General features: G+C 35.0%; 1 protein-coding gene across 3 annotated transcripts in view; it reads right to left on the bottom strand.

Annotated features, from left to right (window-relative positions):
• Positions 1-15,266, bottom strand: part of LOC121431817 (plasminogen-like) — a 39,627-nt gene continuing 24,361 nt past the window's right edge. For all 3 annotated transcript variants that reach the window (XM_041629560.1, XM_041629562.1, XM_041629561.1), the window contains 9 exons: positions 14,488-14,751; positions 13,788-14,033; positions 12,365-12,505; positions 11,694-11,882; positions 11,261-11,398; positions 10,525-10,611; positions 9,915-10,160; positions 5,064-5,118; positions 1-166 (listed from right to left, as the gene is read on the bottom strand). In XM_041629560.1, coding sequence (XP_041485494.1) covers positions 16-166; positions 5,064-5,118; positions 9,915-10,160; positions 10,525-10,611; positions 11,261-11,398; positions 11,694-11,882; positions 12,365-12,505; positions 13,788-14,033; positions 14,488-14,751 — 1,517 coding nt within the window. In that variant the 3' untranslated portion in view covers positions 1-15. The remainder of the gene's footprint in view (positions 167-5,063; positions 5,119-9,914; positions 10,161-10,524; positions 10,612-11,260; positions 11,399-11,693; positions 11,883-12,364; positions 12,506-13,787; positions 14,034-14,487; positions 14,752-15,266) is intronic.

The following is a 15,266-nucleotide window of genomic DNA, read 5'->3' as shown; positions in this document are numbered from 1 at the left end:
CAATGAATTACATGTCTAGCTTAGGTCTTTAGCCGGTGTTGTCAAAAGTGACTGTAACACATTGTCTTTAAAAGATACATGTGACTTACGACACCCAGCTTCATCACTTCCATCTGTGCAGTCATTTTCTCCATTGCACTGCAGTCTTTCAGCAACACACGATACACTAGAAGGGAAAAATATATAAAACATTAAAAAAAGTTGAACGTTGTTTTTTCAGAAACAATTGTAATTTCTGATGCTGTAGTACATGTAACTGATGTAAGGTACAAACAAGTTTACTTGATTTTTGAAAACGGTGTATGACATTACTATGAAATACACTAGCCTATCTCAAATTCTTATATTTTTGTCCTTTGGAGCTACATGTATTCTGGAAAGGGAAAAAAACAATTATTTTTTTCGGGGGCTCCATTTTCAATTTTTTGTAAAATTTCGGGGGCTCTATTTCTACCTTTCAGGGGCTACTTTTTGCATTTCGAGGGCTCTTTTAAAATGCAACATTTTTTTATTTTGAGGAATACCTGTTCACTTATTAATGAATTATTATTTATTGTTGAATATCATTGGCGGAGAAGCTAAAAATTCTAAGGGGGGTCCACACAATTTTTTGACAAGTAAAAAATAAAAGGTAATCAACCACAAATTTTAGGGGGACGCATGAATAAAAAATTGACAAGCAAAAAAAAAAGGGTCAACAACAAACATTCTTCATGCTTAGAATCTTGGATGGTTTGGGTGCGACTATGAGTTGAACTTGGCTACATGTATAAATGAATTCATCAATATCTAATTTCTACTCTATCTATTCCAGTACAATAACCTGAACTCCGCCATGTAATAAAGGCCCACATACCCTAACTTTTCCTTTAGTTCTTGAAAACGCAGATCTCCACGAAAATTGCATTTCTCTATGGGGGAGTGTAAATTTAGTGAGAATGAACTCATTAATAACTGAAATATACATGACAATGAAGAAATCATCAAACTTTATTGGCAGTTTTGAATAATATACCCGAAATGTAAACTCTGTCTGAAACAGGAAATCACCATCATTGAGGCCTTTACTGAGCGAATTGTCCACCAGAGCTCTGGCAGAAAGACAGAGCTCAGACTGGCTAGCTATGTGCGTGAGCCCCCGCCGGCCTTGTAAAATACATGGAGCTTTGTTTAATGATTTGTTGTCTGATATTTACCTCAACCCCTAAAAAATAAAACAAATGATTTTTAAGTTATAATTAGCCAATAAGATAAGTTAATTTGGATGTTACTAGGCCGTTTTGAAAAGCAAAGCCGAATGACAACTCACCAATGCGAGGTTACAAGACTCTGGGATTTATTCGAATTATTTATCACAGAATTGTAATATCTGTGAGGGAAAATGTGCATTAGAAATTGCACATGGTTGTAGTCATAATGGTTTCCCGACCGTGGCATTGATTTTTTTTTCATACCATGTGTCTGGAAAAACATGGTACAGAAAAAAAATGCAACTTCGGAATTTGAAACTTTGCTCCTCGCTATTTCCAAGGCTTGTTCATGATTTTGAGTGCGGATTTTTGATTATTTTTAAATTGTAAGCGGAGCTCAAGCATATGCGTGGGCCGTTGAGTTATCAACGCTCGGCAATAATTTCGGAGGCAACATTAACATTTTATGTCACCCCCGAAAATACGATTTTGGGTGATTTCAATGGCAACTTTAGGCATTTCCGGAGCGAATTCGCCCGCCGCCCCCGTGTATTTTTTTTCGCTGATTCTGCCATCAAATTGGTCTCATAGGATGCATGAGACCTGAAGGGATATGTCATGAAATATTGCAGTGAAAGCTTCATCAAAGATTCATCTCATAAAAATGTCAAGGAGAGCCATTTCAATGTAGACCAGCAGCCTCAGTCAAATCTAGTTTTGGTTGATATGGTGGAAGTTACCTAGCATACACGTATATCAAACTCTTATTTTAGTCTTAAATCAGAGCTGGTTTAGATTGATATGGGTGTGGTGCTGGGTTTACTGATGCATATGAGGCACTGACTAGAAACCTTTAAAAGTCCAAAGGTTGATGATTCTCAAGCAATGCATTTCATAGGCCCCAGAGCCTTTTATCTATGTTGCCTTTTTGTGTCTTTTGGATGGTGACAATAGGTAAATCCCAAACATCAATTATCATATCTCACATGTATGCTTTTCAAAAACATGAACATACATGTACCGTTACATGTATGTGGTTCTTGCCAAGCCATTGTAAACCACAAGAATAAAAACCTTACAAACACAATACAATGAGATTCATACCCCTTGTTCACCACAATAGAACTTTATAATTATGGAAGCATAACTTGAGTAAACATTTGTCATGCTAAACACCTGATACATGACATAACATATCTCATAGAGTAAAAGACATATATGAACATTTACAATCAACCTCCTTCCCAAACAAAAGGCATTTCCATACTTCCTCTTTGAGAAATAATCAACCATTCCTTTTCTATCAAAAAAATTATCTGTGTTATTATACCTCTTATGCTTTTTTATTGAAATTCTAATTGAAATTCTAATAAATAACAAAGACACAAATTTCTTTAAAGTATCATTCTAGCATTCAATTATGATCTGATGTAAAGATCAGATTTATAGAACACCCAAAATATAATCCTTAAAAAATGCTCTTTAAACTGTTACACATATTCCTGCAATTGTCCCGTTCCATGGTTGAGGAGCAGTTTCACTGAACAAATATAAAAAAGATCAAACTTTTTTCGTTTCAAAATGCTGAATGACTCAATCATGCATACACATACTGTATCTACAGGTTCCTGACAGAAGTTAATTTGATGTGTGGAAATCATTTGTCAGGCACAGGTCTGTATTGATTTTGGCAGAATTATAATCATATCTTATCAACACAATCATTTTTTCATGCTGGGAGGGTAATTGTTATGGTTGGAGATGTAATGACATTGGACTTTATTCACTAGCCATAATAGATGGTATTGTTATGGCACGCGAGTAGCCACTGCCTGGAGAGCGAGACACAATGCATGTCCTCCTGAGCCCATTAAAACATACTGATTTGTTCAACGGGAAGTCCAACCCCCCCCAAAAAAGTTGACGTGAATGAAAATCAGACAAGATTTACACTGACAATTTTATCAAATTGGAAGTAAAATAAGTGTTACGACATTTAAGATCTTAACCTGTTTACTAAAAACAAAGCAGTTATATACACTACAGAGTGGCATAACCATGAGAAAGTTGATGATGTCCCTCAATCACTATTTCTTTTGTATGTTATTGTATGAAATATACTATGTTTCAATTAGTGCACATTTGGCAAAATGAAACACTTCACAAAAATACAAGTGGCAAATTCACATGTTCAGTGAGAAATCATGAGAGTCTCCTATTAACTATAACAGATTATGCAGTTCCCCACCCACTCAACAAAAATTATACTTTCAACTGTTCAGGCATACGTCTATGTACACTGAAAACCCATCTAAGATAATCATTTGTTCCCAATGCAATTCATCACTTTAACGCTCAAGTTCAAAGGTCTCGAAATTAATAAGTATCCTTCTCTTATTACTTGATCTGTAGTCACAATAGATGATTTTGACTATACTTACATAGGTTCTCTTTTGGAAACAGACACACTTCTTATGCACATGCCTACCTTTAACACATGCATACCAGTGTTTGATCCACTACTATCCTTTGTAGATAACTTTAACCATATATATCATTTTAAATTATGAATAATTCTTAAACTAGACTTCTAACTTGGACTTGTAATTTCAAATACTTGTGTATTGCAAATTTTACGTGAATCTTGTACATCTGAGTCAAAACAACTGTTGTCATGTTATCACCATCTTTTTGTTTTGTTCTGTGTATGTACATTGTACATCGTATCTACATGTGTGTAAACCAGTGAAAAAGACTTTCCTTTATGGACAATAAATTTATTCAATTCAATTCATGTTTCATAATATGAGAAATTTAAGATATTTTACTATACTTTATTACATATACCAAAAGAAAATCAAATTAATGAATGAGTGACATCGCCATTTCGGTCACCTGCACAATATGGTGACCACATGTGCTTAGAACATTTTGGGAAATAAAGCAAAATTTTCTTTACTTAATATCCAATTATGATGAAACTTTCAGCATTGAGCTTGTTTGATGTTCCACTTTGTATTGAAATTTTGTTGGAGTGAATTTCCCCTTTACATTTCAGACACGTTTATTCAAATTCAATTAAACTCTGGATCTTATTCAAATTATATTTTACCTGCTTATGTTAAATAATTTGCAAAACAATATAAAAAGATAAATACCCATATTAAAACATTAAACTTTGACAGGTGACTGACTCAAATGAACCATTTCACACGTTAGAAAACCCTAATATACAAGCAAAAGTACATGGTGTTGTATGTATTGTACTACACTAGGTCCGCCATTATCAGTTTCGTCATGCATGAATGAATTTTCACACAGTGTGAAAATTCATTCATGCATGACTTTACACAGGGATGAGGGCAAACAAACTGCTTGTTTGTACACCAGTGGTATTCACACAATACAATAGCAGGCATATCGCTACTTACCCACAATGTGATTGTGGGTGTGAATTGGTTTTCTTTTGTTACCTTTAAAAGATAAATACCTCTAAATAATCTGTAAAAAATTAAATGGGACAATAGGACATGTGGCAAACAACCATTGTGAATCTTTGGCTTCTATTCGAAAGGGAGTAAACCAAAATTGGTTCAATAGAGGGTTTTGCCTTATGAAGCTTTGCACTGTATTATCCATGATCTTGATATGAATGGTGCACAAAAACCTAGTCTAGCTCTCCTATACATTTTAAGCAGCAATGCATAAAAACTGAAGTACACCTTAATCAATCTTAATATTTTCATGAGACTTTGTTGTCAGAGCCTCCATTCACTAAATGTATCTGGGAGATAATTCTTGTGGGAATTATTCTTTGATAGAGAGATCATTGGTAGTCAATGACTCAAAGATAGTCTTGTTATTCAGACCCACCTTCCTGATGTACACTCAAATTCAGATGCGGTACAAGTGACTGCAGGTTCAGGAGCTATTTGGAAAAAAAGAGAGGGGAAAAAAAAGATGTAACTTTTTACAATCAGTACGATATCTTTAAAAACAATTAAACTGAAAAGAAGCACTAGCCTTCAAAAAATTGTGCCTCAACACATACATGTCGTTTTACATAGCAAAACATTCTGCTGTCGACCATACAACCACATCTACATGTATGTTTTTCCAGAATGATATAAGATATGGTCATATCTATCAGAGGCAAAGCAAGCAAAATGTGGTAAGGACTAAACCATATTAATAGAGAAGAGGGTAGATCTACAAAAGGGGTCACAGCATACTGGTCGCCATCAGTACCCCTAAAAATACAAAAATGAATAAAAAGAATAAATGATTAATCAAATAAAGTATTACATAAAAACTGATAATACAATAAATTAACCCTATCTAGGCCGGGGTATTTTGGGAGTTCATATGGCCGAGGGGGCCTCCCAGGCCCCCCCTAAGATCTCGGCCGTCGACCGCGCAATCGCGCCGAAAATTGGCACGCGGGTTGCCTGGGACATAATCTACAAGATTGTATAGTAATTTATTTCATGCGAATCGCTATTAAGTGATTATGCTAATTTATGCGAAATTAGTATGTGAAATCATACTTTTTCCTCTAACTCCCTAAATAAAGCTCCAAATGTACTATTTTTTGGTATAGAAACTCATTGTGGTGTTCTTAGCAAGTGTACATGAAAAAAATTGCGATACCAAATCATTTTCTTATGTATTTTATTGTTTTTTGCAATTTCTTATGTATTTCTTTGCTTTTTGACCTTTTGTTTTTCATTGTTTTTTCAATGAAATTTGTTGGGAACTATTCTGTGATCATAAAAAGCATAAAATAAATACATTTAGACCAGCAAAACTAAAAATAATCATACATTTATGATTTTTGGTTGAAAACACAATTTACATTGACTTTGTACACAAAATCATGTTTTTGAGCAATTTTTGGTCTGACATGCACTTACATAATGTTGCGTAGTTTCGGAACCACGTACCCGGGTGATTCAAAGTTGGTCTCAAAAGTTGCGAAAGACTTGAAAGTAAAAAGTCAGCGATCGGCGCGGTCAAAAAATTTTGCGCAGCGAAAATATTGCGCGATTCGTTAAGGGGGGGGCCTCCGAGGCCCCCCCCCCCGGCCTAGATAGGGTTAATTCATTTATACAAATAAATAACTCAATGAATGAATAAATGAATCAATAAGTGGATATGTAACAATAAAATAAACAGGATAATTTGATTGGAAAACAAGATAAAGGAAATGGCATCATTTCAGAGATGAAGTGCATAAAAGAGAGAAGATTCAATGTCCCTGTAACACTCCCTGCCTCATCAGGTACATGTATAATGGATTATTCGGCAATGAAGATTTTTGTTTTAATTTGCACTAGTGGAAAAAATTGTCAAAATAATACCTTCCCTACACACCAGTACACGTACATAACTCTGCCTATTATCACTTTTTGTTTAACCCAAGGCCATCTCGTAGTGATAATCAAATATGTAGTACTATGTGTTTTACCCTACAGAATCACTATTAAAAAGTAAATAACTGTAGTATTCCAATGAAAGAATCTACAACAAATCTGCTACATTTCGCTGACTAAAAGATAAAGGTATATCATATTGTAGGGTAGCTCAGCAAACCAAGGGGGATTGAAACACAGCTTCTAAACTGACAGGAATGAAATGTATGCACCCCTTACACACTGGTGATACTTTTTTTTTAAGTTTTAATCTATACGTTTCCCTTATTTTGCAATAATATAAGGATGCACTTAAAGATATAAAATAATTACACTCTGCTTGTCCTTACGAAATACAGAAAATATTCATGTTCTGGTTCCATATTACGTGAACAAGCAGGGTGTCACTCACAGTATCCATTTACCGCCCTTTATGATACACATGAGTAGTCAAAGATTACAAAAGGAGAAACAGCAGGAATATGTAACCATTCAGTGCATTATTTAGCTTACATGTACATCAGATTCTGGCTTGAGTGCATTTGGTCTTTAACTTTTGCATACAACTGCTCTATTAGTAAAGGAAGTGTTCATTTTCACAATAGAATCTGGGTTGTAAATGTAAGTGAACTCAAATCTCAAACACACATTGAATCTCTAACCATTGACATATGTGCCTTTAACAGAATATTAACTATTATCAATGGTTCCATAAAGCAAGTGATAATATACTGTGAATTTTAGTAAAATAAAAAAAAAATCAGGAATGCTTGATTTCATCATTTAAACATTTTGCATCTTGGCAAATAATGAGGACCAGGTAAAGAGTAGCAGACAAATATTTAAAGAGAATGTTCCATCCTGAGTAAGAATCCAGGAGTGATATTAGTAGATAAGGTCTTATCCTGGTGCACTTCAGAACTGTTACATTCATGCAATTTTTTGTTGGTCATTATAGAAATATGTTTTGAAATGTTGTAAAAAATGTGGTTAAAGGTCAAATCCACCCAAGAAAAATGTTGATTTGAATCAAAAGAGAAAATCAAAAAGCATAACACTGAAAATTTCATGAAAATTTGATGTAAAATGAGTTAGTTATCACAGTTTTGAGTTTTGCTTATTTTTCACAAAACAAGAATGTGCACAAACAATAATGTCAGTGACATGCAAATGAGACAGTCAATGATATCCGTCACTCACCATTTCCTTGTTTTTTATTGTTTGAATTATAAAATATTTCAATATTTACAGCCCTGACAACTTGACTGAACCATCAAATGTTAATATAATGGTAATACTGTACTGCATCCGCATGTTCAGGGAGGAATAAAGCTTTTTCACATGACAATGAGGAGAAAATCAGAATATCATCTTTCATATGATAAACTACGAAAGAAATAGTGAGTGGATGATATCATCAGTCCCCTCATTTGCATACCGACCAGGATGTGCATATAACTACATGTATTGTGTAAAATTAAGCAAAACTTTAAAATGTCATAACTTTCTTATTTTACACCCTATTTTAAAGAAATTTTCAATGTTAAGCTTTTTGGATTTTTCTTTTTTATTGAAATCAACTTTTTATCGAGGTTGGACTTGTCCTTTTATAAATGTCCTGAACCATTTCCCCCCAAAAAATGGCTTAAAAGCAAAAAAAGATCTCAATCATGAGCTAGGATGAAATCGTGTTTTTGTTCCAGATTTGGATTTCTTAAACTTCAAGCTTAGCCATTCTCCCTGGGTTAAACTTCTCGGAAAGTTATCAGTGGCATGACTTAAAATTGGAGAAACAGTGTTGAAGAAATTAGCTCATTATGCTCTCATATTGCATGAATACACGTAAGTGACCCTCCACCACAAATTCACCAATAATAAGTAACCAAAAATGAATTTTGAGATTTTTAAAGTTAAAAAAATTAGATCCTAAGCTTTCAAATGACATAAAACTTCTTGACTGATCAACAATACACCTCACTAGAATAAATTCAGCATGGGTGTCAAAGCATAAAGAGACAACAAGGTTGAAATTCGGGTCCTCTCAAGCCAGAAATGTGCATTTCGTGCAATCTTGTTGCATGTCCCAGTAGAAGTTCTGAAAAAAATAGTGTCAAAGAAACTCTTGAATCTTGTCTTTCATCTAAACTCACAAAAAAAGACAATAGGAGAAAGAATTAGTCTTTCAGATAAGCCAAAGCGCTAAATTTACTAGTTGATAATCAAATTACTTCTTAGTAAATTAAGAGGCTTTTATAGGAGGAAATTATAATTTGTTTAACAAAGTTCATAGTGGCTTAGCCGTGAACCAGAATAGCCTGGTGGTTGAGTCACTGCCCGGAGAGCAGTAGATGGCAGGTTCGAATCCCACTGGTTCCAATTTTTCTGACTTATGATTTATGATTTTCATACAGATCGAGCATACTGATCTTATGATTTTCATTACAAATCGAACATACTGATCTTAAACAAATAGGAGTAATGCCGAAAATTTGTTAAACAAATTATAATTTCCTCCTATAAAAGCCTCTTAATTTTATTGTCCATGGCGGACGGCATTTGAATAGTAATGAGTCAAGAAAGAAGAGGATCGAGGGTATTTGAATTCCAGTTCATCGTGGCTTAGCCGTGAACCAGAATAGCCTGGTGGTTGAGTCGCTGCCCAGAAAGCAGTAGATGGCAGGTTCGAATCCCACTGGTTCCAATTTTTTTCTTTTCATACAGATCGAGCATACTGATCTTAAACAAATAGGAGTAATGCCGAAAATTTGTTAAACAAATTACTTCTTTGGCTATTTACAGTGAACCTCACATGGCAACTTGTTGGTTTGGAGTAAGAGGGTCCGTTATAGAATACAATGGAGTATTGTGGCCCAGTGGATTAGTCTCCAGACTTTGAAACAAAGGGTCTTGGATTCGAACCCCAGCCATTGTGTAGTTTCTTTCAGCAAGAAGTTTATCCACATTGTGCTGCATTCAACCCAAGTGAGGTGGATAGGTACCAGTTAGAAATCATTTGTTTTATCAATAGATAAGAATATGCATGTACAGTTGTTGTTAACATGTTCACTTCATGATTTTTCTGTAAATTGAATTGCTTTCGTGTTTGATTTTGAATAAAATCTTTCTATGAAAGAAAAAGAGAAAGAAAAAAAAATAATTTCCTTGAAATGTGTGTGCACTGCAAGTAATTACGATTGCCAAGCTACAGCTGAGGTAATAATATCCAGGTCCTTGGAAGCGCATAGAGGTGTTGTAATCATAATGTGATATGCATTATACAAGAACTGTTTAGTAAATTACAGGAGATAGTCACCTGGTGTAGGAGATGAAGGTGTTCCATAGACCTCTACCTCACAGAATGAAAGATAATCCTTACGAGGTGAACCAATATGAACATAGCGCCCCCTGATGGAGTTAGGACAATCAATCCTGATGCGCTTGTGAGGGTAGCTGTTAGCTTCGGCCGTCATGCCTCGTGTGATACGACCACACTGGGTGCGGCTTGATGGATCGGTAGCAGACGAACCAATGGAGACCATTGATCCACGTAGCCTCTCTCCTGTAAAGGGATGGTGGGAGTTGGAGCTCATCAAATCTTTCTTTTCAATTTTCTTTTATCACAAAACGAAACAGAATATTATACACTTGAATTCTTTATCTCGAAATAATAGTCATCATAATCGTTGCTGTCATTATCCTTCCCCTCCTCCTTTTCATGTTTTCTATCACATCATCATCATCATCACCACCACCACCACTATCAGTATCACCACTATTATTACCACCTTACCCACAACCATACAGTTGATGGTGATGATTCCAACCAATGGCTCTAAAAAGATAAAGCAGATCCAGTGTGATCTGAATCATGACATTATAAAACAAACTGGTCATGTTTTCAATAAATGATTTGCTTTCCTCACCTTGAGTATCTTTGTTGACTATGACCACAGTATTAACATCATAGGTTCCTTGTAGATCAACGTACCACCATGAATTCGCTCTGTGCTCTACAAAAGAACATTAAAGGCATCTAGTAACTTTGTATTCAAAATAATAATCATAACGTGACATATAGGGCACCAAATCCACTCTACACAATATTCAATGTGCATAAAGATCCAGGGATCAAGTAGAAATGTTTTGAGAAGATTTGAAAATCAAAATTCCTTTCCAGATACTGTGCTATACAGACTTTGCAATCATTCATATATCAAGGTATTTACAATAGAATGTACATGCCTCACTATCACACCACCATACCATGAAGAATTCTTCTTGAAGGTATAGCTCTCTCTGTGTGTCACAGGCTACTACAGATGTGCTCTGCATGCAAAGCACCCTCAGGAAAGCTGTAAGATGAACCTTCATTATTTGTCACAAGTAAATTACTATCATTTTGTCTAAAACTTGTATTACATAAATTTAGAAAATAAGCAACTATTATCAATATGGTTTTGTTACAATATCTTTGAAGATAGCACGACTGCACCGAGCAACAAAATATTAGGGGGCATCATAAACTGAGCTAGGTGGTCACTATACATCCAGGGAACATTTCCTTGAATTTGCTAGGCTGAGAAGTAATGTTACTACCATAACTGTTGGAAAAACCATACTTGTCGAGTCTGACAAGTCTACTCATTCTTCAATACTCACGAGTTCTGGAGCAGGATCCTTGATCAAAGGTTGGGTTTGCGTTGCCATCGACAGCTAGGCTCGCGTGGTACATTACACCACCTGAGGTAAAGGTTGAACTCTGGAAGGCAGGTTTCCCTCTTGATACAGGTACAGGACCTAGGTCAAAGGGTCAAAGGATCAAAGGTTGCGGGACTGGTTTGTTGTTATAATTGAATTTCAACATGAATATCTTTTGATACAGAAAAGATAAATTTCAATGGAGAAATCCCAGCTTCTAAAATCATTAAGTAATTGTCAAACATACATGTACATGTATACAGAGTAGCTGCCAAAAGTTTTCAGAAGTTTCCCTGACAGAATAGTCTCTTTACATCTAATTTCCATATACATGTATTATCACAATATAAAAGATAATGACAAAAAAAAATGATTTTCAATATCATTCTCTCACCCGATGGAGCTTGGGTTGGTACCGGCGGTTGAGGTGCTGGTCTTTCCGTTGGTGGCGCTGTGGTAGTTGAACAAACGGTTATGTTACAATACATCCATCCGGTTACAGTTGACGAGCCAGGGTCCTTGTAATAACACCATGGTCGACGGTCACTGTCCGGGTTGCGGCAGAAATTATGATTCCCAATTCCTGGACGGAAAAGATCAGTAATTCAATTTTTGCAGAGAACAAAAATAATTCAAATCAAAATAACAATACCAAGAAATATCACTGAAGGTAACTAAACCCCATCCTGATATGACTGCCTTGTGTGAGGAACTTTTATACAATCAGCAAAAAAAGTTCTTAGACACTTATAAAAGTTAAAATATTCCATATAGATATTTGATTAGAGGAATATTGTCTGGTCATGTTGACAAACAATAATTTGCCTTTAATCAAATATCTATATGGAATATTTTAACTTTTTTAAGCGTCCAAGAACTTTTTTTGCTGAGTGTATAAAGCAAAAAATAAATCTTTCCTGATGTATTGCCATCATATGTAGTTTTGATTCTTCCATTATTAAAAAAAATTACAGACTAAAAAACTATCTACAAAGATTAGAGATGTGATATCCCTTATTCCAGATGTACAAAAAATGGTGAATTTAAGGAAGACCTCAGGCATACCTCCATCAGGAAAGAGGGCAGGTGTTACTCCTACACGATCAAGAGCTGCTGCTTGCCAGTTAGTACATTGTCTTCCTTGCACTGTAGTGAAGCTAAATCCACGATAATTCTCTCCATTGCCTGAATAACAGTTCGGAGTGGCTGAGGAGAAAAGAATTATTAGAATAGTTTGTATGAATACATTAGATGAGAAATTCAAAGGAAGAGTTCAAAATATTTAATTTCAAACAAAACTAAATATAATTTCAATCCCTGAATGGAATGTGTTTGTTTTGGTATTCCTGTCTGATAAATCAAGAAAGTTTTTCGTTCCAATTAGCTATGCCTTTCTTTATTATTCATTCGCTCTCTTATGGAATCACATCATCTCATCACTCGGCTATTACCTAGTCATAAAATGAATGTACGTATATGTTTTCATGATGCACATTGTATCAAGGGAAGTATATTCATTTATTTCTAGGGACAGGGCGTAGAATCAACCCCCCCCCTTGAGATCTCAACCGCCGATCACGCAAACACCTTGAAAATGGCATGATAATAGTGTGGGATGTAATCTACAAGGCTGTTTGGTTTACTTTTCCGAAATCATCAGATTTTTTTATATGAATTTATTATGCTAATTCATGTGTAAATCAAACACTTTATGCTTGAATTCACTATTAAAAAGCTCTTAGAATGCTAATTAATTGTTTATGTAAATCTGCTTTGTACCATTGCTAACAGTTACAAATGAAAAAAATCCTGGCTTGAAAATTAATTTCTCATGCATTTTATTGTTTCGTCAATTTCTTATGTATTTCTTCAATTTTCGACCTTTTGTTTTTCTTTGTTTTTTTAAGCAAATTTATTGCATAGCCTTTTTGAAGCATAATTATGCTAAAATCAACGAATTTCAGCAAATGAAAGTAAAAATAATCATATCTTAAATGATGAATAAGATGAGAAAACCAAATTTACATTGACTTTGTACACAAAATCACGTTTTAGAGCAATTATGGGTCTGATATGCAATTACGTAATGTTGCGTAATTTTTTAACCGTACCCGGGCATCGTAAATTTGGTCTCAAAAGATGCGCAAGACTTCAAAGTAAAAAGTCAGAGAGCCAGCTGATCAAAAAATATCATACAGCAGAATGATCGCGGAAAATGTCGAAAATTATCACCATCATTATCATCATCATCACCACCAGCAAATTAGTCATCACCATCCTTACCATCAACATCACAATCACCACCAACACCACTACCATCATTATCACGATTGTCATTATAATAATCATCAACACCACCACCACCATCATCATCATAATTATCATCATCACCATCATCAACACCGTCATCATCATCATCAATATCATAATCATCATCATCACCATCATCATCACCATCATCATCATAATCATCCTCAAAGAATCTCACCTGGACCTCTCCTAGCAAAGAAGTCATAAGGATTCTCAGGGAAATCACTCCTAATGGCCACCTGACTTGGAGACTTATTACTCAGCCAACACCTATTGGCACGTCTGGCAAAGTCAAAGGAAGCACAAGGCCAAGAAGCAGTAAGACACTTCTCAGCACATTCCTCCAGAGATACTGCTGACAAAGATTCTATGTTGTTACCAGGCATTGCAGAATTAGGTGTCATGTCAAATAGGGAGATTGGACCTAAATAGGGAATTTAAAATTGGTGTTCATCATTATTTTCAGAATTAGTGAGCCGTTATTGATGATACATGTATATTAGCACGTTTGGTATAATTAATAAGTTAACTAATTAGGAAACTATCATCTTTCAAAGCATTCAAATTATTATTGTTTTCAACATTGTCATAACAATTATGCTTATGTACGTTCATTATAATCATCACAACCTTAATCATCATCACCACCATCATCATCACCACCACCACCAACATCATCATCAACATCAACATCATCATCATCATCAACATCATCATCAACATCATCATCATCAACATCATCAACATCATTATCATCATTATCACCACCAACATCATCATCAACATCAAAATCATCATCATCATGACATCATCATAACAACATCATCAATATCATCATCAACATCATCACCATCACCATCATCCAGCCAGTTTCTTACCAATATCCAACCTCTCAAAGAAGTTAATCTGAGATGTGGTTAGAAGTGTAAGATCTGCATCTCTTGAGTTACTGGAGCTAGTAAAGCACTCATTAGACTGCTCATTGTACTCAAACGACCTACATACAAAGGTCCTCTCCTGAATACATTTCTGGGCACAGAGTTCAGACGTAGCCACGGAAAAGGTCCCATCATTGTGACCAGCAAGAAATGCAGCAGGAATACGAGCAAACAGAGAGAGATGATCAGTTATTTCAGCATTGCCTGCATGGTTAAAACCCCAAATGAAATGAAATACAGAAAAAAAGTTAAAGGAAAGGAAAATAAGCTTGTCCAAGCATGAAATTTAGTTTGTTATCATAGAATTTATAATAATATTAAAATAAAAACACACAAAAAATAAATGAGAATAAATTTTTGAGTCTTATAAGACACGTTTCTAATTTCTTGTTTCTTATTTCATAATTTATGTTGATACAGAACTCCTTTCCTATAATGAATTGGAAAAATAACAACAATAGTGTATCAGTATATTAGGAGTGGGGTAGGGAAAAGGGTAATGTTTCTAAACACACATACCAGTAAAGGTTGTATGATTAAGGGGGTATCATTGCAAGCATAGCAGACACAAACAGGATGAATATCTGGATAGAAACAACCAATAAACCTGTACAATTGTCAAGATAATATAATGGGAGGGATGCATAAAGGGGGCAAAAACATGTCCAAACATGCTAGGATAAGTACAAAAGTGTGAGGTATATGGGTAACATTACAAG

This window comes from Lytechinus variegatus, chromosome 18 (assembly GCF_018143015.1).
Source record: "Lytechinus variegatus isolate NC3 chromosome 18, Lvar_3.0, whole genome shotgun sequence".
NCBI classification, from domain to species: Eukaryota; Metazoa; Echinodermata; class Echinoidea; order Temnopleuroida; family Toxopneustidae; genus Lytechinus; species Lytechinus variegatus.
Note: the sequence above shows the minus strand (reverse complement) of the source record. Positions and strands in the feature narration are given on the sequence as shown.